Source organism: Mastigoproctus giganteus, chromosome 7 (assembly GCF_048544385.1).
Source record: "Mastigoproctus giganteus isolate SK-2022 chromosome 7, ASM4854438v1, whole genome shotgun sequence".
Taxonomy (NCBI): Eukaryota; Metazoa; Arthropoda; class Arachnida; order Uropygi; family Thelyphonidae; genus Mastigoproctus; species Mastigoproctus giganteus.
Window position 1 is genome coordinate 179252300 of NC_143581.1, and position 26278 is coordinate 179278577.

The following is a 26278-nucleotide window of genomic DNA, read 5'->3' on the forward strand; positions in this document are numbered from 1 at the left end:
AGATCTACTAGCTTTCCTCACCGCCTTATTGAGGAATAGAAGTGTCCACCTCACTTTGAAGAAGACCCACTTTACAAGAAAAATCAATGCAGGAGTCCCACAAGGTGGTGTCCTGTCTGGCCTTCTCTTCTCAGCCATTCTGATTCCTTTCATGAGTCCTCGGGATAATGCTATAATATATGCTGACGATATAAAGTTTCTTACATTAATCCCACCGTCTGCAAACCCAATGACAATTACGTCTTCCATCACAGAGAACTTGACCGCCCTTTCAACTTACTTGAAGATATTTGAATTAAACCTTAACCCTTCAAAATCTGCAATAATGATTTACTCATTGAAACACCAACCAACAATAATTCAATCTTCAGTTTTAGGTACTCTCATCCCAGTAGTTACCTGCCATAAGGATCTCGGTGTCTATTTTGATCCGAAGCTGAAATTTAATATTCACACAGAATACCTCCGAAAACGATTTAACACCCTACGCTGGAGAGCGAAACAACACTTACTTCATTGCAACGATGCCGCAACCACTACCAGATATCTTCAAACCACTGTTTATCTGGCTATTTTATATGCTACTGAGATTTGGGCATCTGCGTCGCCCTCACTTCAAAAACCGGTGTTCTCGTGTGAATACTGGACCCTGAAATGGGCCACAAATAAGCATCGCCGACCCCCTCAATTGAGAACAACTGACATGGCTGAGCAGCTAAATGTACCCAGGCTCCCGAGGTTAATTGACAGCAGGCGTTTAATGACTTCAGTAAAAATGTACACAGGAGTAATAAACTCCCCAAACATCTGGGATTTCTGTCAGTGGCACAATCCTCCGCCATCCTTGAGGTCAGAGCCCACACTAACCTTCAAATACAACCAGCTGAAACTGTGTAGTCGGTTCCTACCTGCCCAGGCACTCCCCAAAATTCAGGCACTGCTCCGTCTTGGAGTCGACCTTCAGAAATTAGCTACCGACTACAAATACCGTCACATGCTCCTCGAGTGGCTTACATCTGTGGAACTGGGATAATTTCCTCCATATGACGTTCAGTCCTCATATTTTCATTATTATAATTTCATTTTTACATGTTTAATTTTGTGTAACTAACAATTTCCATGTAATGGTAAAAGTTTTTTTTGCCAATTAATCTCATTTATAATGTAAAACTCCTGGCCATGTCACCGTGATGAGTATTATTGTCTCTAGTACAAATTCTGTACTTATCAGCAATAAAGAATTTATTTATTATTCTTTCACTGTTCTTCATAATCTCTTATAAATCCTGTCAAGGCCATACTCAACTGTGAAAATGCTTTAGATTATTAAACTATCAGGAATTACTCAACAGTTATATACAGAGAGTACTACAGCAAACATAATATCCAATTGGAATTGGAAAATTCTAGGGGAGAGCAATGCTGTAAGCATCTACAGTTTTCAATTTTAACTTGGTACTGTGGAAAAATGGACTTTTCTATTTAAAGGAGTGGCAGATTCAAGGGACAAGTTTGTTTTATTGGATCTCTCTACAAAACTGGATCACATACAATTCCCTTGATAAAGTGAGCAGCAGCAGTCCAAAAGGTTAAGCACACCACTTAACGATAAACTGCAAATATGAAGATGGGGGGGAAGCAGAGGACACAATGATGTACTGCTGCATTTCTTCTTATTGAAAAGTAAATTAATATTGAGATAAAAATATTTCTTGCTAAATGCCTAAGAGTATGAAGAGTTGGTTTACATGGTTACTGCACATTCATCATTTCTACTACCTAGGCAGTATGAATGCATCATGTAATTATATCTCATATTATGAATACCTTCACAACGAGTTTCCATGGGATTGCACTACCTCGAATAAGTAACGCTTCACCTATGGAGAAGACTAATATTATTTATTCTCGAGGGATACCACCACCCAGACGGCACCTTTTCTAAGCTTATTGGCTTACTTATTGGTGGGTGGGCCCTGTTGTTGCAATAGTGACAACCCAGTTATGAAGTATAACTCCACAATATGAGAGATGCTTGATGGCGTGCATTGAAATGGTGCCATCTGGGTGGTGGTATCAGCCGAGAATAAGTAACAATAGTCTTCTCCATAGGTGAAGTGCTACATGTTCAAGGTAGTGCAATACCATGGCAACTCGTTGTGAAGGTATTCACAATATGAGATACAATTAAACGATGAATTCATACTACTTAGGTAGTAGAAATAATGTGTGTGGTAACCATGCATAAACCAACTCTTCAATATTGATATATATAATAAAAAATATATTTGAATTTTGTGCAAATAATGCTTCTTAGTTTAACAGTGAAATCCAGATGCTAGAAGGCTTCTTTGTGGGGTAGCATGTGAATTACAGACAGAATTAAAATTTAAATACTTCCACTACAATTTACATAGGTGGGCCTGTTTGCAGATTACATGTATATACTGCTGGTGATCATTGAACTGTCCTGCAAAACAACAGTACCTGTACCTGGGGATATCTAGCTGCCAGATATATGCTAGATTCTACCATATATCTGTTTTCAACTTCCCTCTTTTCTGAATGTATAGCGATGAGCACTTTGAAAAATAGCAAACTTCTAAAAAGTCAAACTAGCAAGGTAGTTTCAAATATTATAAGGTTCATGGACAACGAAAAGCAGAAGCAAAGTCCTAATTTAGACGTCAAAAAATCTGACAAGCACATTTTTTATGCAAGTAGAGTTTCTCTGCACAAAATGTACTGAATTCAAAAACAAGAAAATTTTGATGACATTCTATCAATGGAAGAAAAGGTCAAGAAAAGCATACTAATGTGAACTAGATGATTTTGATAAATCTGTAGTTCATACAATGAAATGTATTCAGAAGTGAAAATCCTGAAGCATTCTTCCCTCCTTAGGAAATTAAGAGATTCAATTGATTTGGATGGTGAAAAAAACACACTGCATAAAATATTAACAGACCTTAACAGTCTTATACGAGGGGGTATCAAAAAGTTCATACCCTGACCTAGATAAAACATCAGTAGTAAGATGCCATTTTTAATATAAGTTGTCTAGATATTCAATGACTAACATGTGAAATTTCATACCTGTAGATGATCGTACACCAGAGGTGGAGCCCATAATCCAAGGAGGGACGCTATGGTTGACAAAGTGGATTATCGACAGTCATCAAGTTCCTGCTGACGAAGAAATGAAAGCTGTGTATGAGCAGAATTGTCCACCCTATGACAATGTAAAAAAGTGGAAATGGGAGTTCCAGTGTAGTCGTAGAAGTGTCTTTGATAAGCCAAGAGAAGGAAGGAAATCAATATCCACAGACAGTGAGACAGTTACAAAGGTTGAGCAGCTGGTGCTGAGTGACAGACATGTGACAATTTATTTTATTGCAAATGCAGTGGGAATTAGTTATGGGTCTGCCCACAGCATTTTACATGATCATCTATGCATGTCTAAGGTCTCCACATGATGGGTTCCAAGATTGCTGATGCTTTTGCGGAAGCAATGTCGAATGCAATACTCTCACCAACTGTTGGATTTGTGTAATGCGGATGTCGAGAACTTTTTTGATCGGTTGGTGACAAATGACGAATGCTGGGTATACCAGTATGATCTGGAGACTAAAGACATGACAAAGCAGTGGAAGCACTTCCTCCCCACCTCCCAAAAAGGCAAAGCCCACTCCATCTGCAAAGAAGGTGACGTCTGTGTTTTGGGGCAGAAAGGGGGTTATCCTGACAGATTAACTATCTCACGGTTCCACACTTACCGGAGAATACTACTACAGAAATGCTTTGAAAAAGTTATGCAATGCTTTGAAGGTGAAAAGGTGTGGAATGTTAACTAAAGGTGTCCGTCTTCTGTCAGATAATGCACTGGCTCACACGGCCATTGCCACCATAAACTTTGTTGCCCAGTGCAGCTTCGAACTACTGCAGCACTCACCCTATTCTCCTGACCTAGCACCATCAGACTTCTTCTTGTTTCGAGAAATGAAGAAACCACTGTGTGGACGCCTCTTTGATTCGTCTCAGGAAGTCATCAACGAAGTGGAATTGTGGTTTCAGGCAAAAAGTGCAGACTTCAAGGCATTAAACAATTGATCCATAGATGGAAGAAATGTGTTGGTATACATGGAGAGTACATAGATAAGGATTCGGCTAAGGTAAAGAAAGCCAACATGAGAATAATGAGAAACGTCGGATAATTTATGCAGAAAATTAGTTTCCCGACACCAGACTCCAGCGCTGCTCGCTTGGTAAACAGACAGTAGGTGTTATCAGTCTGGAGACGAAATCGAGAAGGATATATTGATTGACAGGTAGGCATGGCAAACGATGAAATGATTGGTGGTGGGCATGACAGAGAACAAGCTACTGTGTAGTCATTGGTTGGCATTTTAATGTGCATTTATGAGTAAAGAACAGTGCATAATAGTTTTGTAATGAATGGTAAACAGGTAACAGTAGCGATGAATCTTTTAAATATGGAAGAAATTTGTAAGGAAAATAAAACGCTGGCTCATTTTTTGATGAAAACTAAATTAATAAAAGTTTCGTTCTGTTCATTTTTATGTTCTTCATTATGCTTTTTTCTCATTATTAAAAGCAAATTTTTGGAGTTCATGAGTGTTTTTACTATACTATTGATTTAGGTTTGGTTACGAAAAAAGGAAAAGGTTTCTATATTTTTCGTTATATTTCGTAACCTGACCTTAAATGGTAGATTAGGAAATAATAGAAACGGTTTCCTTATATTTAGTGACCTAACCTTAAACGTTAGGTTAGAAAATAATATATGGAAAGAAAGATTCTATATATAGTGAATAGCTGTTGAGGTTTTGATTGACATTATGATACGTGTGTGTGTATCCGCAAGAGTGTCTTTAAAAATAAAAGTACAGTAATAAAAAAATAATATTTTGTTAATAAACGATTTATGCGCTAGTCCACATGATTCTACAGTAAAAAGGTTAAGTTACCCCCTCCATTTCGGGAGGGGTTCAAGCTCCCATGGGATTCAAGTGGAGGTAACCTGACCTTTTTTCACCATTAGGGCATATCATTGAACAAGAAAATAAAAATACAGTCATAAAAAAATTTCTTTTTTATGAATGTATTTCTAAATATGACTGTGATTCTAAAGAAAAAAGGTTAGGTTACCTCTCCACTTTGGGAGGGGTTCAAGCTCCCATGGGATTCAAGTGGAGGTAACCTGACCTTTTTTCACCATTATGGAAACCGTTCATAAGAGCAAGTTACCATTAGTGCTTCTAAAATGATACTAACCTGATGTTATTGTGTGTTGTGTTCGCGCACCAATCAGCACATCGTTTGCCACACCTACCTGTCAATCAATATATCATTCTCGACTTTGCTCCAGACCAATAACACCTACCGTCTGTTTACTGAGCAAGCAGCGCTAGAGTACCGTATTGGGAAACTAATTTTCCACTCAAGTTATCCAATGTGTCTTGTCGTTCTCATGTTGCTTTCTTTACCTTCGCCAACGATTCAAGTTTCTATGAAGTTTCATCTTTCTAGGGCTATTATTTCTAGGTAAGGGTATGAACTTTTTGATACCCCCTCATATATGGAGCTTCCCTTATTTTCAGTCTGAATGTATCGTGAGAAGACTACCACATTGAGATGAATACTGAAAACTTCACAATGTTTAAAAATCAGCTATTATCTAACTTGCCCCAAAATTCAATTATAGTAATGGATAATGTTCCATATCATTCACAGGCAATATCTTCAAAATGCAACAAAATCATTGGTAATGGGCATCTTATAAAAAAATCTCTAAAAACAAATTGGAAACAGGCCAAAATTAAAAACTGGTCTGCAAAACACAATGTAAAATTAGCACTTGATATGTTGTAAGTGGCATTAAAGCACATTTAGGTGGCACCACTTTTCATGCAATTCTGCAGTCAATAATATATGTGATGTTACAAGCCTCAAGAGACAATTGTTCAATAAATATAAGGTGTACAAGAAGGCTATTTAATAAAAGAATGAGTTACTTAAAAAAGTTTAGTGTGGGAGATGTAAAAATTAGATCGTTATTATAGATGAATGATATTGAGCTATTAAACAGTAACCATCAAGGTCTTCATGAATCTGTAAATAAAATACATAAAGTTTACAGAAAAGCTGGCTTGAAAATTGGTTACACAAAAATAAAAATTGTGAAAGTTGAGAGAGATAAGGAAAATTTAGAGTGTAGATTCTAAATCAAAAATAAAAAGATAATCAAAACACGATTTTGCACATTCGGAACAGTATTGATTAGATTAGATGATTAAATATGAAAATAAATGACAGAATAAGTAAAACAAAGTATAGAATCTCAGGATTCCTGCTGGTTTCAAAGTGGGTAGTTTGAATAAATTTAAGGACTTTAGGAAAAACTAGGCAAATTATTAGAGGATGAACAGGTGATGTGGGAAAGTTTGTTTTTTTTTGACTGATGCTATATAAGATTACTTCCTTGCATCATTTGCCAATACTAATACATTTGCAGCAAAAGAAGAGATAAAAAGTTGTTTTTAATATAGTTTTTAGCTGAAGAAGCTGAGGGCTGGATAAGGTATAAAGAGATATCTAAAACTAGTATCTTCAGGAATGAAAGTTTTAAGAAAAATGAATTGAAGTAAGAGGTGAAATGACAAGGACATATTACAAATGAGGTAAAAAGAAAAACTCTTCGAGAAATAATATCCAATCCATAGTAAGAAAAACAAATTTTACATTGTATACAAAAAAGACAGGAGAAGGATCGCCTGTCTTTTCTGTATACAATGTCAACTAAACAGCTATTCAAGACAAAACTGAATGGTGGTAGGTTCAGAGGCAGAACAAGAGGTAGGTAAATCAATGATGTCAAGCAAACAGAGGAAAGAAGGCTTACTCTAGATATAGCTAAAGATTCAACAAGAAATATGACAGTATGAAGTGTGAAGAGAAATATGACAGTTTGAAGTGTGAAGAGAAATATGACAGTATGAAGTGTGAAGAGAAACATGACAGTATGAAGTGTGAAGAGAAATATGACAGTATGAAGTGTGAATAGTGAAGAGAAGTCAAAGTCCACAACAACTGATTTGTAATTTCACAGGGACCTGACAAATGATGATAACAGGTAAAACATGTGGGATTTAAATAATTAAACTCTGAGTAGTAGTGTCTGCAATAACAATGATGATGCCACTGAAACTGGGATGTAGCTCTTTAATCTCAATAAAATCTCTGAAAATAAAAAGCCTATTTTTAAATTTCTTTTAGTGATTCTGTTCTTTTTAGCTTTTCTTTCAAAAATTACTCTCCATTTTTCATCAAATATATTTATATTAATATATTTGAATACACAGTAACTTTATCATGAAAGAAAGCAATGTAGGTGAAATTTATATGACAAAATACAAAAATGACAAGGAGTTCTCTTGTTTTTAGGAATTTTTGATTTTTGTTTTTAGGAATTTGAGATGAGTAGCTGTCTCAGCTATTCATCTCAGTTCTTATGATATTATTTTTCATATACTTTGTGTTGTGAACAAAAATTATATGAAAAGTATATGAACACACACATACAAATGTATGTATGAGTGTTCAGGAGTTTATTTGTAAGCTGTGTGGAGTGGAAAATCCAGTCTCCAACTGTATTTGAATTGAGAACTCTCTAAACAGTGACAAAAAAGTGGCAAAATCACTTTATGTCATAGAGAACTGAAAAGAAGTATATAATACAGAAAAGAATACTGAGGATTTGTAGGCAGGGAAAGAGAGTGCAACATGAAACAATGTGTTCCTTACTAGTTTATGTGAGTGTACAGACTACCACGACACAAAATCCACTAATTAAATATTTATACATAACTAATTCTTGTCTATGCAGACCAATGTAGAAACAGCATTATTATATAATGTAGAAATAAAATCATTGATATGATGCTTTTTAACTGAAAATTATTTAAATTTGCTGAGGACTCACTGAGGATGATATGTGCCTACCACATGCAACATACAGGGACTCATAACCTCCTGAAAAAATGCATGGCAATTGCTGACTGGGCAAAATTGGCCTTCTCAGTGAAGGCCAATAGGCAGAAGGCAAAAGGATTGTAATTTCAGTTATATCAAAGAGGCATTCATTGCAGTAGTAGTAAAAATGCAAGAAAGCAAGCGTATGAGCTTATGCAGCATCAGCCGAAAAAAAAAACATAATTTCACACAAAAGTGGCACAACCATTCCCTCTAAAAGTTTCTCAGTTCCTCCTTGAATTTATTTAAACTATCAACTTCCACAACAACACATGGAAGTTTGTTTCAACAATTAACCACCCACTGGCTAAAGGCAAATTTCTACACATCTATTCTACAACTGTCTTTCCTCAATTTGAATTTATGCCCCCTCAGGTTCATAATCCGAGCAAGCGGAAGAATTCCATCAAAAATCAGGGTGCTCAACTCATTCAAGGCCTTTACATCATAATCAGATCACCTTGCACGTGCCTAGTCTCCAACTACTGTAATTTACAGAAATGAAGCCTTTCTTCGTAAGACAACCCCTTCATTCCCCTCAACAATCTTGTTGCTCTTCTCTGTACATGCTCAAGAAACTCTACATCCTTCGTAAAATGAGATCTGCACACCTGCACGCAGTACTCAAGGCATGGCCTGACCATTGCCTTATACAACAGGATAATCACCCCCTTTTTCCCTGCAAGCAAAATTGCTGTATATCATTGACAATACCCCATGACCTGCTCTGGCAGCCTGTCTGCATTGCTCAGAAAACTTCATATCTGACTGCATAATCACTCCCAGGTCTTTTTCATTTTTTACCACCTTAAGTGTAGTACCACACAGTTGGTATGTTCCTCTGGGGTGACTTCTACCATATACAGTACTTTGCATTTGTCAATGTTCAACTTCAGTTGCCACTTCTCAACCCATCTGTCCAAATTTTCTTGTTTGTTTATCCTGTTGCAGTACCACAAGCCATTATTGTAATTTACAGTATGACAAAGTATAGAATCTCAGGGTAAGAGTATTCCCGGGTAACAACCCTGCCAACCTTTGTATCATCTGCAAACTTTGACACTAAGCCTGATATACCTTCATCAATATCATTGGATAGTATGAATAATAGCTGTAATACTCAATACGTTCTACATTGATATTAATATTTGTAAATAAATAAGAGGAGTTTACCTCAATATAGTACGTAGAACACTTCCGTATGATACTCTCCAGAAATTAAAACGAAAAAATCGAAAACGTACATTAGAGTAAAAAATAAATACAGTCAGTCCTCGTATAGCACGATAGTTGTGTTCCTAGAAACCCTCGTGCAATGCAAAATCGTGCAATATAAACAAAAGGCCCTATGGGAAAAATAGGGTTAGGTGCCGACCATCCAAGATTGAACACACATTTTTAACCAAAACATTACTAAACACAATAAATAATCGTAATAAAATACGTAGGTATTTTATTACGACTATTATGTAATAAAATATTGCTAATGCTTTTGCTTCTATCGTAAGCAAACTTGTTTTTTGTTTGATTTTCTATCCAAACAGATGACAGCCGTTCCGTCTCTTCCAATTCTTTATGTCTTAATCTAATGGATTTTAATTACACTTGGAGTTATTCCTGCTATGAAAGTTGTTTTTATTTTCTCTGCATTCTTTCTAATTCTCGGCGTTGCCTCATTTAGATCTGTATCACGTGCAATATCACATGGTCTTTCATTTCGCTCAAAGCGTTTCACAATTTCATATTTTTTCTCTATCGACAGAGGCGGACTGGCCATAAGCATTACCGGGGAAACCCCGGTGGGCCGGAGACCGGTGTGATTTTGGCCATAAACCATAGTATGAGGCCACTATAAATTTTCCCGGGTAAGAATTTTTGACCCAGTCCGCCTCTGTTTATCAATATTGCTTTTCTTTTTCTCTCTGAATCTACAGTGTCTTCACCAGGAAGCTTCCTTTTCACACCTTTTAAGTATTTTACTCATTTAGGGAATAAAGCACAATTACAAAACGAGGAGGCACGCTTGATACACATAAACAAAGCTGTAGCAACTGAATAAACAACACCGTAAAGGCAGAGATACACTATTAACACCTCACATTTTACTAAAGCACATTTCTAGGGGTTACTACCATAAAACAATAAAAACAATTTCCATTTGCATTCCTGCTGGTGGAATCTGTTATAAACTGGTAGTAAACTCGATCTAATTGCATTGCGATTATACCGATAGCTGGAATTGCGTTGGTTTTTACGTTATTATGGTGAAATGTGTTTCCCCTTCACTGATATAAAAAACATAAATACGTTTTCAGAATCTTCTCTTCATTCCTATCGTGTTGCATTCAGTTGGGGTGATTCCGCATTCGACTGCCATTTCTTGTAAACACAAAGGCGAATCGTGCATAAGTGAATTCGGTTCATGTTATATAAGATATCGTTCCCCTATTTATAAATCGTGTATGATCGAATTCGTGTAGTGTAAACACGTGTTATACAAGGACTGACTGTAATTGAAAATCAATTTAACGCAATTAAAATTTTAAAAGAATCTAACGAAAATATTCAAAACGATTTTGCTTCCTTAGCTTTTACATCTAATTCCTTTGTAACCACATCATAGTATCCAATCAAATTTGTCAGACTAGACGTTCAATTAACAACAAACCCATGCTGTGTCTGAAAATTGTTTTGAATATTTTCATTAGATTCTTTTTAATTTTTAATTCCATTAAACTGATTTTTAATTGTGTTTAATTGTTAAATTGATTTGAATTGTGTTAAATTGGTTTTCAATTATTTATTTTTTACTCTAATGTAAGTTTTCGATTTTTTCGTTTTAATTTCTGGAGAGTATCATACGGAAGTGTTCTACGTACTATACTGAGGTAAACTCCTCTTATTATTTTACAAATATCAATATCATTGATAAATATACAAAACAACAGTGAACCCAACACTGAACCCTGTGAAACACCACTAATAACATTAGTCCACGAAGAGCAGCATCCACTGATTACCACCTCTGCCTTCTCCCACTCAACCACCCTTTTATCAATTGTAGCAACTTCCCATCATTACCATACTGCTCCAATTTGTACAGTAATCTTCCATGCACAACAGTGTCAAAAGCTTTCCTGAAATCCAAGTATATGACATCAAAATTATTTTTTGCATCTAATTCCTTTGTAACCACATCATAGTATCCAATCAAATTTGTTAGACTAGACGTTCCCTTAACAACAAACCCATGCTGTGTCTGAATTATTGCTGTAGTCTTGTCTAGATGATCCTGCAATGCATCTTTAACCAGTGGCTCCATTATTTTACCTGTAACAGAAGTTAAACTAACTGGTCTGTAATTACTCGTGTCATCCTTAGATACCCCTTTGTGAATTGGGGATACATTTGCACATCTCCAGTACACGGGGACTTCCCATGAGTCCAAGGATGCTCTCATAATTATGGCTAAGGGTTTGCTTTGTTCCTTTAATATAACTGGATAGATCCCATCAACCCCACGTGCCTTTCTTTTGTTTAATTTCAACAATTTCTCCTCTACTTTGCTCTCAGTTATTACAAAATCATTAAGCACCCTGTTACGGTTTGATAAACTTCTGGCATTTTCCACCCTTAACAACTCCTCATGTGTGAATGTAAATACAAAATACTCATTCAGTTTGTCAGCTATCTGAGCAAGATCACGAACAATAAAACCATTGATATGAAGTGAACCAATCTGATTCATCCCATTCCTTTTAGAGTTTATATAAGTAAAGAAGTCCTTGCTGTTTTTCTTAGCATCCTTTACCAAAGAGTTCTCGTAATCTGCCTTTGCTTGCCTAATCTCCTTTGTGACTTGATTACAGACTAGCTTATATCTACCACAGGCTTCTGTGTCACCTGCTAAATTTTGTATTAAGTGAGTGCAAAGTTCAAGAGAAATTGTTGAAGTTAAACATAAGAAAGACACTTCGGGTGGATGGAATCTATCCAGTTATATTAAAGAAGGCAGCAAAGGAAGTAAGCAAACCCTTAGACATAATTATCAGAGTATCCTTGGATTCAGTTGAGGTCTTCACAGACTGGAGATGTGAAATGTAATCCCTATTCACAAAGGGGGTTGAAAGGGTGACACGAGTAATTATGGGCCTGTTAGTTTAACTTCTGTTCCGGGGAAAATAATGGACTCACTGGTTAAAGAAGCATTGCACGATCATCTAGACAAGACTGCAGTTATAATTCAGACACAGAATGGGTTTGCTAAGGGTGAGTCCTGTCTGACCAATTTGATCGAATACTACAATGTAGTCACAAAGGAACTGGATGCAAAAAATAATTTTGATATCATATACTTGGATTTCAGGAAAGCTTTTGATACTGTTTGACATAGAAGGCTGCTATACAACCTCTTGCTCAGATTGCACACCTGAGGGGACATAAATTCAAGTTGAGGAAAGACAGTTGTAGAAAGACAGATGGGCAGAAATTTGCCTTTAGACAGTGGGTGGTTGATCGCTGGAATAAACTGCCATAGAATGTTGTGGAAGTTGATAGCTTAAATAAATTCAAGGAAGAACTGGACAAACTTTTGTCTAGTTCTTCTTTGGAAACTTTTAGAACAAATGGATGGGCAAAAAAAAAATTTTTTTAAAGTTTTGTGTTTTTTTTTGGCTGATGCTATATAAGCTGCTTTCTTTCTTGCATCATATGCATCTACTAATGCTAATATGGAAGTGCAAATTCACCATGAGCCTCTTTTAACATTCCATATGCTTTAGCTGATGATTTCTTGAGATGAAAACAAAATTAGAGAGCAGCATAATCTTGACTGACTGCCAAGGTCACGCCATGCACAGAAGTCAACTGCTCAGCTGCTATGTGATGCAGCATGGTTTGGTCTTAAATTCTGCAGCTCAGCTAGAAATAGAAAGCAGTACAGTTGTTTGTGAAAAAACCATGATCATTCTTTACTGAACAGCCTTCACACACGATCACTCACATGGCATCTATTAGATGCCAAAGAAAGAAAAAGACAGTATAAACATTTAGAGAAAACTGGTTGGGAATGTTATATGGAAGAATTTGATCCCTCTTAAAATTCTGAACAGATGAGACTCATGGCAGAGAAGAAAAATGCACAGGATGCAAATAAAATATCAGGTCATACAGAAGACTATGGTAGATATAAACTAGTCTGTAATCAAGTAACAAAGGAGGTCAGGCAAACTACAGCAGATTATGAGAAGTCTATGCAAAGAATACAAAGAAAAGCAGCAAAGACATCTTTACTTATATTAACAGTAGAAGGAAGACGTTGATTTCAATTGTTTTCGATTTCGATTGTTTAATTGTTGATGATCCTGCTCAGGTTTCTGATAAACTGAATAGGTATTTTGCATCTACATTAAAATATGCACAATTATTTAGGAAGGGGAATGGCAACAGTTTATTAAACTCTAACAGGGAGCTAAATAATTTTGTGATAACGGAGACTGGAAGAGAAATTGTTGAAGCTAAATATAAAAAAGATACCTAGGGATGGGTGGGACCTAAGCAATTATATTAAGGGAGGAACAAAGGAGGTAATCACACTCCTCGCCATAATTATGAGAGAATTTTTGAATTCAGACGAGATTCCTATGGACTGGAGATGTGGAACATATCCCCAATTCACAAAGGGGATTAAATGACGCCATGAGAAATTACAGACCTGTTAGCTTCACTTCTGTTCCAGGAAAAATAATACAGTCACTGGTGAAAGAAGCAATACAAGACCATCCAGACAGAAATGCAATTATACTGCAGTCACAACATGGATTCTTTAAGGGGTGATCTTGTCTGATCAATTTGATTAGATACTATGATGCAGTATCTAAGAAACTGAATGCAAAAAATAATTTTGTGATCATTTCCTTGGATTTCAGCTTTTTATATCGTTGCACATAAAAGACTGCTGCACAAATTGGAGTACTGTGGCATTAGAGGAAAGTTACTGCTATAGATAAAGAGATGGTTAGTGGGAAAAGACAGTGATTATTAATGAACACTGTTCTTCATGGAATAAAGTTATTAGTGGAGTCCTCCAGGGTTCAAGTTCTGGGCCCATTGTTGTTTTCTATATTTATTAATGATACTGTTGAAGGTATATCAGGCTTAATGTCTAAATTTACAGATGATAAAGGTTGGCAGGGTGGTTAATGGCAGTAATGAAGGTATGCTGCTGCAACAAAATCTAGAAAAATTAGGCAGATGGGCTCAGAACTGGCAGTTGAAGTTTAACATTGACAAATACAAAGTACTGCAAATGGGTAGCAGAGATACAGGTTAACGTACTATGTGGTACTTTGATAGTATGAACCAGAGCTATAATGTTCAATACGTTCTACGTTGGTATCAATATTTGTAAAAGAATAAGAGAAGTTTACCTCAAATATGATACATAAAACACTTCCATATGATACTGTCCAGATATTAAAACGAAACAATTAAAAAATCGAAAATCTTACATTACAGTAAAAAATAATTAACAATAATTAAAAATCAAATTAATCCAATTAAAAATCAATTTAATGCAATTAATAATTAAGTAAAAAATTAATTTAACGAAAAAAATTGCGAAATGATTTTCCTTCCTGAAGCTGATAATGCATTTCGACCGTATGTCATGATCACAGGAATGAAAATTACCGAATAGGGGTGAGCATGGAACTCAAAAAGGGATTATTTATATTTGCACATGTGCATAAAGGACCACGAGTCAGAGATTAGGTATGGCTGGCGAACATTAACAGAATTCTCATGTAATTTAATTTCCAGGTTTCTGCAATTAATAGTCTCGTATAATTATGTTGGACACTAAGTATTTTGGCCTCGTTAAATAAAAAAGTATGTTTTTCATTAATGGCATGAAAGGCTAATTCTGATGCTGCTGAACAAGAAGCACAAACTGAGGCTGCATGTTGATTAACACGAAAATTCAGAGGAATCTGCATAGGACCCTGATAAGATGAGTCGCAATCACTGCAAGAAATGTATACTAGGTCATTTATTTGTGCTGCAAACGAGGAAAGGACTGAGCGATTGTTCAGTATATGGTGTAATTTCCGTATTGGCCTAGCTACAATTTTAAATTCGGTACCTTTAAAGAATCTGGGTTTTTTTTGGTTTTTTTTTATTTAATGAGGCCAAAATACTTAGTGTTCAATGTAATTATACGAGACTATTAATGGCAGAAACTGTCGAAATCAAATTACATGAGAATTCTGTTAATGTTTGCCGGCCATATCTAATCTCCGACAAATAATCCCTTTTTAAGTTCCATGCTCACTCCCATTCGGTAATTTTCATTCCTGTGACCACAACGTATGGTCGAAAAGCATTATCAGCTTTAGGAAGGAAAATCGTTTTGCAATTTTTTTTCATTAAATTAATTTTTTACTTAATTTTTAATTGTGTTAAATTGATTTTTAATCATGTTCATTTGATTTTTAATTATTGTTAATTATTTCTTACTGTAATGTAAGATTTTCGATTTTTTAATTGTTTCGTTTTAATTTCTGGAGAGTATCATACAGAAGTGTTCTACGTATCATATTGAGGTAAACTTCTCTTATTCTTTTACAAATATTGATATCAACATAGAAGGTATTGAGCATTATAGCTCTGGTTCATACTATCAAATTCATTTTTAATCTCTCATTGACTATTTCATTCACTTCCTTTCTCTCCAGATACAACCTATCGATAGACACAATTATGGGGGATTTTTTGAATACCTTGGTGTAAAACTACATTAGATATTTCTTTTCTAAAGTATTGCCTTCACAACAACATTGTTCTGAAGTTTTCCAGGGTCAATTTAAATCATAAATTTTCTGGCATTAAGCAACTAGTACTTGCCACATCACATAATATAGTTAAGCTTGCCTTAAGATCTCGGTATTCAAATAAACAAAAATACCTTTCCCAAGTTTTGAAACTTCATGCCAAATTAAAAAATTATCTTCATCCTAACAATTAGTCTGTATTGACAAAACACACACATTAACAAATTGAATACATTATCGGGAGGGTCAAGACACGTTCATATGAGTTCTAACACATTGTCGTGAGCTTGCGACCAAATGCATACGAGTTGTGTGATGACCCCCCACATACGCACAACGGTCTACTGCAGAATACTTCAGCTAGTTTGCGAACAAACATCCCCTCGTCCAACATTCAACAAACCGACATATCAACAGGTTACAAATCTCTCCTCGTATATGCTATCGCAGGACCAGATTTCACTTTTATCCAAAGGATTAAATTTACAATTTAACACCTCGAAAAAAAATCCTAAAAACAGTGCATAATTGATAATGAATTTGGACTCCATAATGTTCCACAAAAAGATTTATTTATTCAACAAGTTAACCCGGTGGTGAATAACATAAAAGAAACACGACTTCTTAATTTGAATACAAATGACAGTTCAGCTTTATGTGAACTTTGGGAAAATAAAGACATTATTATTCAGAGAGCTGATAAAGGAAATACAGTGATAATACTCAATAAAACTGATTATATTAATAAGTTACAGTCAGTTGTATCAGATATCTTCACTTATCTTGAAGTAGACCCAGCACTATTTACCAATTTGGTCAATCAATACAATAAAACGTTAACCACATATAAAAAAAAAAAACTACTACATTACTAGGGCTCAGCTAAAGGAGTTGAAGGCCAGAACATGCAATATTCCTGCACTTTTCAGTCAGGTAAAATTACATAAGACTGATTTTCCTATTCAGCCAATTGTTTCCTACAGAAACTCGGCATTTTCATCCTTGGCCACACATGTATATAGCATTATAAAACCCTTTAGACAAGCGATACAATTTGGGATTAAGAACTACGATACACTATTTAATAACCTTAAGGACTGTAGACTTGACGGTAATGATAATCTATTCTCACTAGATGTTACCTTGTTATATACATATGTAAACATTGAATATACATTAGACATTCTTTGGGATGTGTTAAATAATAACTCGATACCAATTAATTATATGAAGCTTCCTATTAAGGAAATTTTTCACTTAATTAAATTCTTAGTTGTAGCCAACTATATCACCTTTTGAGACAAAGTATACAAACAAATTTTTGGTTTGCCAATGGGATTAAGCCTGAGTGGCCTAATATCAGAGATCTATCTCTCAACAATTGAACATATACATTTGACGCCTTTTCTACCCAGTATCACATACTATGGGAGGTATTTAGACGATGTACTAGTCATTTACCGATAGTAGCATCTTGGTGCTAATATCGGAAAATGACTAGAATATCCAAGACATTTTATATTCGTTTAATAATATTCATTCTAGACTCAAATTTACATTGGAGAGGGAGAATACAGATACTAAGTCATTAAATTTTCTAAATTTCACGCTTCTCGGGACACAAATAAAATCCAATTTAACATCTATCATAAACGTACAAACACCGGTATGCTTCTGCATTATAACAGCTATCACCCGTTCACCTACAAAAGATCGATTATCTTTAAAAAATTTCTCAATACTTATAAATATTCAATGACTGAATCTGCTTTGGGCTCAGAAATACAAATATTAACCAGCAGATTCTTAAACTTATAAATTCTTAAACTTAAACAGCAGATTCTTAAACTTAAAAATATAGGGGTTACCCACTTGCTACAATAGACAGAATTAGGGCACAAACTAAGGATAGAATACAAAAAATAACACCAACGAACAATAGTAATATCAAAAAATACTTTATTTCTGTCCCATAGGTTGAACAGTGGCACAAACAACTTAACAGATTCTTTAACGATACCGAATTTAAAATTGTAGCTAGGCCAATAAGGAAATTACACACTATACTGAACAACTGCTCAGTCCTTTCCTCGTTCGCAACACAAATAAATGACACAGTATACATTTCTTGCAGTAATTGCGACTCATCTTACCTGGGTTCTATGCTGTTTCTCTCAATTTTCAAGCTAATCAACAAATGGCCTCAGTTCGTGCTTCTCGTTCAGCAGCATCAGAATTAGCCTTTCATGTTGTTAAGGAAAACCATACTTTTTTATTTAACGAGGCCAAAATACTTAGTGTCCAACATAATTATACGAGACTATTAATTGCAGAAACCGTAGAAATTAAATTACATGAGAATTCTGTAAATGTTTGCCAGCCATATCTAATCTCTGACTCATGGTCCTTGATGTACATGCGCGAAACCAAATAATCCCTTTTTAAGTTCCATGCTCACCCCTATTCGATAATTTTCATTCCTGTGATCACGACATACGGTCGAAAAGCATTGAAACTTCAGGAAGGAAAATTGTTGTGCAATTTTTTTCGTTAAATTAATTTTTTACTTAATTTTTAATTGCATTAAATTGATTTTTAATTGTGTTCAATTGATTTTTAATTATTGTTAATTATTTCTTACTGTAATGTAAGATTTTCGATTTTTAAATTGTTTTTGTTTTAATTTTCTGGAGAGTATCATACAGAAGTGTTCTACGTATCATATTGACGTAAACTTATTTTATTCTTTTACAAACTATGAGGTACTACACTCAGGGTAGGGGAGAATGAAAAAGACAGAGGGTAATTGTGCAGTCAGATATGAAGTTCTCTGAGCAGTGCAGACAGTCGGCCAGAACAGTTCATGGGGTTTTGTCAATGATGTACAGGAACTTTGCTAGCAGGGATAAAGCAGTGATTATCCCACTGTACAAGGCAATGGTCAGGCTGCATCTTGAATAGTGTATATAGGTCTGGAGCTCTCATTTCAGAAAGCATGTAGATCTGCTTAATTTAGTGAATGACATTTCACTATATGTGACAATTCAGTGAAATTAGTGGTTACAACAATTCAGTGAGTACACTAATTTAGTGTAATCATGACAATTAAGTGTATCACACAGAGATCAAAAAACAAGTACAGGTCAATGTTGAAAAAAAAAAAGGCCATGAGTTAGGGTTAAATTTGAAAGTGTCTGCAATTCTGCCCAGACACGATAGGAGGGAGTATATTATGAGAGGCTTGTCGATCAATTCGGCCCAGGAGAGATTGTGCAAGGCTCAAGGGGTAGAATTTTTCTCAGCCTGGTCTGTGCTTGACAACAGGAGAGACTGCTTCTACAGGGATGGATGAGGATAAATGGGCCTGTTGTACTGGAATCCATAGGATATAAATGATGATTAGGTGTTTAGCCAGTAAAATAATATCTTTAATATAAATAGATACTGAATATCTTTAATTACAAATAGATACTTTAAATAGAAAGGGCGCAAGATTTTTTTTTTTTTTTTTTGATTTGGTAGTTGTTGGCGCATCGGCTTCTGTGGCCATATTGCACATCCCAAGGTTTTTGCAGTACTTTGATCCAAGCCCGAGGCGGGAATCGAACCCGCGACCTTTGGGTTGCCGGGCAGGTACTTTACCCACTCGGCTAGCCCGGTCGGCTAGGGTGCAAGAATATTTGCTGATGCTATCGAGGCAGAGTTAGGTGGGTCGGAAAACTGCTAGCTTGGGGGGATACACGGACCAACAGATTAACAGTAGCTGCTGGCAGAGGTGAAAGTGATTCTTGCACTGCTTCTATTGAAATGCAATTGAGCAGCAGCCTGGAAAGCACGGCAATGGGGATTTCCAGGACTGCTGGAAATCATAGTGGAACAAGGAAATAGATAGGCTGTGTTGGGGAACTAAGAATAGAAACAGGTGCATGTATACTTGCATGTACACCAATGCTAGGAGTATAATGAATAAATTTATTGAGCATGATGTGCTCGTCAAGACATCAAAGGCAGATATTGTTGGGATATCAGAGACATAAGCATTCTCTGATATCCACACACATAAGCAGTGCAAAATCGGAATTTGGGGAGTACAATGTGTACAGAAAGGATAGACAGGATAGGAAGGGAGGAGAGGTTATGCTGTTAGTTAAGAAATACATAAAATCTAAGGAAGTGCATCCAATTGATGTTGGTGGACAATGCAATGTTGAGTCTGTTTAGTGTGACATAAGCACTGGGAAAGGAAAAATGAGAGTAGGTGTGTGTTATAGGCCTAATGAATCTGACAAGTATAATGGGCAATTGTGCAGAGAAATAGAGTGGGCCAGTAAATCAGAGTGTCTTATAATGGGGGATTTTAATTTCCCAGAGATTGAACTGAATTTGTGGGTTGGTCACTCACACACTAGCAAGGTTTTTGTGAATTTATTGGATGATTGTTTTCTACAGCAGCATGTTCGGGAGGCAACTAGAGGGAGTAAATATTCTTGATCTGATTATCAGTAATGATTCTTCATGCATTAAGAATCTGCAGATAAAAGAACCACTAGGTGGCAGTAAATCAAAGATTTACTGCCACCTAGTGGTTCCTTTATCTGCACAAAGATTTACACAAAGAGATAACTACCATCAGGGGTAAAGGGAAGGGTTTTTGCTTTCATAAAGGTGACTACGGTGGTCTGAGACAGTATTTAAATTCTATATGGTGGGACCAACTGATGTTACCAACATCAGTTGGCAAATTCGAAATGGGAAGCATTCAAAGAATTAATCTTGGAAGCTACTAGGCTTTTCTTGCCAACTAAGAAATATTGTTCAAGATTTAGGCCTAAATAGATGTCAGATGTACTAATTAGACATGTGGCAGAGAAGAAAAATGCATGGAATACATATAAATTAACAGGTGACACAGAAGCCTATGATAAATATAAGCTGTAGCCAGGTGGGAAGGAGCAGCAGTGCGTAGCACACGCTTCTTGATTAGACCGGGGTTCGAACCCGTCACCACCAAATACAGAGGATGCGGAAAGGTCAGGGAATGACCACCGCATATCCCGGAGCAATATGGCCTTAGTTGCTAATGCTCCTAAAAACCAAATAACAAACTAAATATAAGCTGGTCTGTAACCAAGTCACCAAGGAGGTTAGGCAGGCAAAGGCAGATTACAAGAAATTGTTTGGTAAAGGATGCCAAAGATTTCTCGTAATCTTTGGCATCTTTGACAAACAATTTCTCCTCCACTTGATATCGATGATTCAACTGTTGATGATCCTGCTCAGGTAGCTAACAAACTAAATGAATATTTTGCATCTACATTCACACATGAGGAGTTATTCAGGGAGGAGAATGCCAGAAGTGTATTAAACTCTGGCAGTAAGCTAGATAATATTGTAATAACTGAGAGTAAAGTGGAGGAGAAATTGTGAAAGATAAACATAAGAAAGGCACCTGGGATTGATGGAATCTATCCGGTTATATTAAAGGAGGCCACAAAGGACGTAAGCAAACCCTAGCTATAATTATGAGAGCTTCCTTGGACTCAGGGGAGGTACCCATGGACTGGAGATGTGCAAATGTGACCCCAATCCACAAAGGAGGATCAAAGGGAGACACAGGTATTCACAGATGTTAGTTTAACTTCTGTTCTAGGGAAAATTAATGGAGGCACTGTTTAAAGAAACATTGCAGGATCATCTAGACAAGACTTCAGTTATAGCTCGGACACAGCATGGTTTTGTTAAGGGGAAGTCTTGTCTGACTAATTTGATTGGATACTATGATGTAGTCACAAAGGAACTGAATGCAAAGAATAACTTTGATATCATATATTTGGATCTTAGAAAGGCTTTTGATACTGTTGCACATGGAAGACTGCTGCACAAATTGGAGCAGTGTGGTATTGGAGGCAAATTGCTGTTATGGATAAAGGGATGGTTGAGTGGGATAAGACAGAGAGTGGTAATCAATGGGCGCTGCTCTTCGTGGACTAATGTTATTAGTGGAGTTCCCCACGGTTGTCAGATGTACTCTGGGGAACTCCACTAATAATCGACCCAACATTCCACTTCAGTGTTGGGTCGATTGTTGTTTTCTGTATTCATTAATGATACTGATGATGGTGTATCAGGCTTAATGTCCAAGTTTGCAGATGATACAAAGGTCAGCAGGGTTGTTAATGACAGTATGGTGCTGCAACATGATCTAGAAAAGTTGAGCAGATGGGCTGAGAGGTGGCAACTGAAGTTTAACATTGACAAATGTAAAGTACTGCTTATGGGAAGCAGTAACCCCAGAGTAATGTATCAACTGTGTGGTACTACACTGATAGTGGTAGAGAACGAAAAGGAACTGGGGGTAATTGTGAGGGCAGATATGAAGTTTTCAGCAGTGCAGACAGTCTGCAAGAGTAGCTCATGGTGTCTTGTCAATGATATACAGGAATTTTTCTAGCAGGGATAAGGAAGTGATTATCCCCTTGTATAAGGCAATGGTTAGGCCACACCTTGAGTACTGTAGACAGGTCTGGAGGCTTCATTTTAAGAAGGATGTAGAGCTGTTGGAACGAGTACAGAGAAGGGCAACAAGATTAGCGAATGGAACAAAGGGTTGCTCTTACGAAGAAAGGCTTAAGTTTTGCAAATTACAGTGTCTGGAGACAAGGCATCTGCGAGGTGATCTGATTGAGGTGTATAAAGCCTTGAATGGTTTGAGCATGCTCAATGCTGATGGACTCTTCCCCTTGCTCAGAATAATCGCCTGAAAGGGCATAAATTCAGATTGAAGAAAGACAGTTGTAGGATAGAGGTGCGGAAGTTTGCCTTTCGCCAGCGGGTGGTTAATTGCTGGAACAAACTTCCATCTGTCATTGTAGAAGTTGATAACTTAATTAGACAAACATTTGGAGCAAGTGGATGGGTGTGATGAGAAAGGTGTGTGTGTGTGTTTTTGGCTGATGCTATATAAGCTTGGTTTCTTCCATCACGTGCCCTTGCTAATGCTAATTAACAAAATCAATGAAGTAAAAAGGTTTAAGAAACAAGAGAAATACTTGCAATTTAGAAAAGAGGAAAGAGTAATGCAAAATTTTAGAAAAAAGAAAACAATAATATATTTTTCATCCATTATTTTGTATAAAAAGATTCACGCCGACCCATCTTATAGGCAGGTTGGGAAGTGAGTACATGCCTATTTCAGCACGACTCCGTCCATATGTAACACCTTTAATCCAGATAAGATTATTTATTATTATTTTTTTGACATACCTACTGAGCTGAATACTATGCTTTTCCAGCAGCACAAACTGGTTGAGGGTTGGGAAGCTAAAAGAAAATTACAGGAGCAGAAAACAGATGAAAGGAACAGAAATGAAGATTATCATTGCGAACAATGACAATGACTTTTGGTCTATGGAACAGTTCCCCCCCATCCTCCCATGTATATTTCCTAAAAATTACAACTTACAGAAGTGAAAGTAATGTGCCAACATGGTTCTCTTGTATCCCAAAGTTTAACCTATCTGTGGCACTTTTTTAACAGGATCTCCTAAAAACAAGTCGAATGTACATTAAAAAATGAAGGTGGATAGTATGTTCTGCCAAGGCTAAAAACTCCTCAATCAGATCTCCTCACATCGATGTGTGGAGATCTGATTGAGGGAATTTAAGGCCTTGAATTGATTGAGTAAGTTCAATGCTGAAAGGACGGTCATGTGTGGAAGTTTGTCTTTGTTCAGAAAGTGGTTGATTATTTGTACAAAACTCCCATCTGTTGTTGTTGAAGTAAGTAGTTGAATAAATTCAAAGAACTAGTCAAATTATTGGTGGGAAAGAACAGGGATGTGGAAGATTTTTTTTTTTTTTTTGGCTGATGCTTTATAAGCTTGCTTTCTTCCACTACTAGCCACTACCAACACTAATACTAATTTATGCATTTTGTTGGACTCACTGTACAAATATTTCAGTGTATTTTTAAATAACTTTAGCTCATACAGACTGGCCCAATAAACAACTTACAGCTGTGGTTGTCCTCCAGAAACCATTTTCATTGTCATCACTATCCAACAAAGTTCCAATTGAAAATAACATCAAAATTCGAATGAATATTCTGCGTGCTTCAGAAGTTAACTTAAAAACATGGTCCTAAGAATTGGTAAGCTCTAAAAAAAAGGAGGGGGGAAAAAAGCAAGTTCTGTTAAAAATCAGGAAAAAAAAAGACAAGGAAATAACTAAGCTCATTAAATAAATCAAAAAAATATACCTAATACAAGCATTCAGACTGATGATGATAATAATAATAAGTAGATGGAAATTATTAGTAGTACAGTATCTCCATCTGCTTATTATTATAATCATTGGCAAAAAAGTAATAATTTATTAATATATAAATTATTTCTGTTTGTACTGCTATGTTCAACTTAGGATTTATCAATGGTCACAGTGCATCATTCCTTATGGTGGCAGCAGTCAAGTTGTATGTATTCTGTCTGACAAGCACATGTTTACAAGTCAATTTATATGTGCTGGAATTCCTCCAGTAAGTGAGTCACAGTAATTGATAAATGTGTTGCAAAGCAACTATGAAAAATGGACATGCAATATGAGGTGGTACTCCATCCTGCATGAAAATAATTATGTCCAAGCAAACTCTTACATGAAGATTAGGAATACACACTAATTTGGTTTCATATGATCTGATTTGACTTTTCATAGTATACTGACAAAGTAGGCAATGATGTACCAAAACCAAGAATAAAGTGGATTAAAAAATAACCACATGCTGCCCTACCATTAATATCCACACACCTGCATAAAGACTAATAACCTTTATTTACAAAAAAAACTAATAATATGCATTGGAACCATTAGCCTTCATGACAATCTCTAGTCTACATGGCACACTATCAGTTTTTGGTAAATTTTCTCTGATATATTCTGCCATTTAGCCTTCAAAGTGGCAACCAGTTCAGCTCTGTTTTTTTGGGCAGTCTCTCCTCACACACATCTCATGATCTAATTCATCACACAGGTTCTTTAGAGGCTTAAGGTCTGGGCTCTAGGCTGGCCAGTCCAACTTTTCGATACGCGTGTTTCTCAAAACCAGTATGTCACAATGCAGTAGTATGATAGGTCCTGCTGACACAGGTATGGGCCAAAAACCAATGTGCTGCCGCAATGCAGGTATAGTGTGTTTAGGGTCTAACGGCACCAGGGGTTCCCCCATCTCTGTATAGTATATATTGTGGTGTGATACAGAACACTGTAGAGGCTAGAGGTTTAAAAGTGTATGGATATTGTGCTGTGTAATGTTTTGTACCATTGTTCATCTGGCCATTGGAGGGCCCCTAATGGGACCCCACCGTTGCCCACACTATACCTCATGGAGGCAGACCAGGCACACCAGTATTTAGATATTTACTCTGGCAGGTCCTGTCATCTAATTTCCTGAGATTTTCAGTGGCTAGGGCCTTAAAAAAAAAGGGGGAGAGAAACGCTAGAAAATTTGGTCATGCCAAAAGAGTTATGCAGGGTAGAGTTAAAAATTTTGAGTGTGGCATTTGTTTTAGTTTTGACAAGGGTTTTTGACTAGCTATCTCATGCCACTAGTCATGAGATAGCTAGATTGGGAAGGGAGACTAAAGACTGGGGGAGATGAGAGACAGAAGTATGGGGGACAATAGAGAAGACGGCCCCAGAATATCAATGGTCAGTGGGACAGGCGCATGCCCCACCAGGAAAGGAAGAAGTGGGGGAGAGGGGGCCCATCTCCCTCTACCACTGGGGAAGGGAAGATAGGATCATGAAAGGGAGTGTGGTTTGGAGAGCCAAGATGGCCAACAGCAGAGCTGTGCTGAGTCTTTGTTGCTGTGGTAATCTCATCCAGGATTCAGGAAGTCACCCGTGGGAGCAAGGTCCCATCCGGTAAGGTTTACATCAGAAATATGTGGTTTTGCTCATACTTGGGACATGTGTCCCGTCCAGTTGTCACTTGACGATTGATAAGGTCCAAGTCAGGGATATACAGCTTAGTCACAGTTGGGATGCGTGTTTTCCGTCCAGTTGTCTCTTGGTAGCCAATGGATTCAGGAATGGTCGATGCTTTGTGGTCACTTGATGGTAGTAGTATCTACAAGGTTGTGGCTATATTGGGTCCACGTGGTTGAGATACTGTCCATTAGTCTCTTGGCAGTCAAGGGGATGTCAGACCTTGTGGTGACATGTTGGTGGTGGTATCAGTAGGGTTGCAGCTATGTTAGATCCACTTGGTTATGGTTGGCAGGGTGTGGGAGGGTCAAACATCCGGCAAAGAAACTCTGAGCATATTTGGAGAAAGCTCTGTATGATTTTTCGTTCTATACGAGGCACTGTTCCTGAATTTTTGGAATGAAGTGTAGTTGGGT

At 36.7% G+C, this 26278-nt stretch overlaps 1 protein-coding gene across 1 annotated transcript in view; it reads right to left on the reverse strand.

Annotated features, from left to right (window-relative positions):
* The window catches only part of LOC150083362 (fanconi-associated nuclease 1-like), a 177737-nt gene extending 153731 nt beyond the window's left edge, over positions 1-24006 (reverse strand). The window contains exon 1 of the mRNA XM_090377215.1: positions 23895-24006. Coding sequence (XP_090233341.1) covers positions 23895-23932 — 38 coding nt within the window. The 5' untranslated portion in view covers positions 23933-24006. The remainder of the gene's footprint in view (positions 1-23894) is intronic.
* Between the last annotated feature and the right edge of the window lie 2272 nt (positions 24007-26278).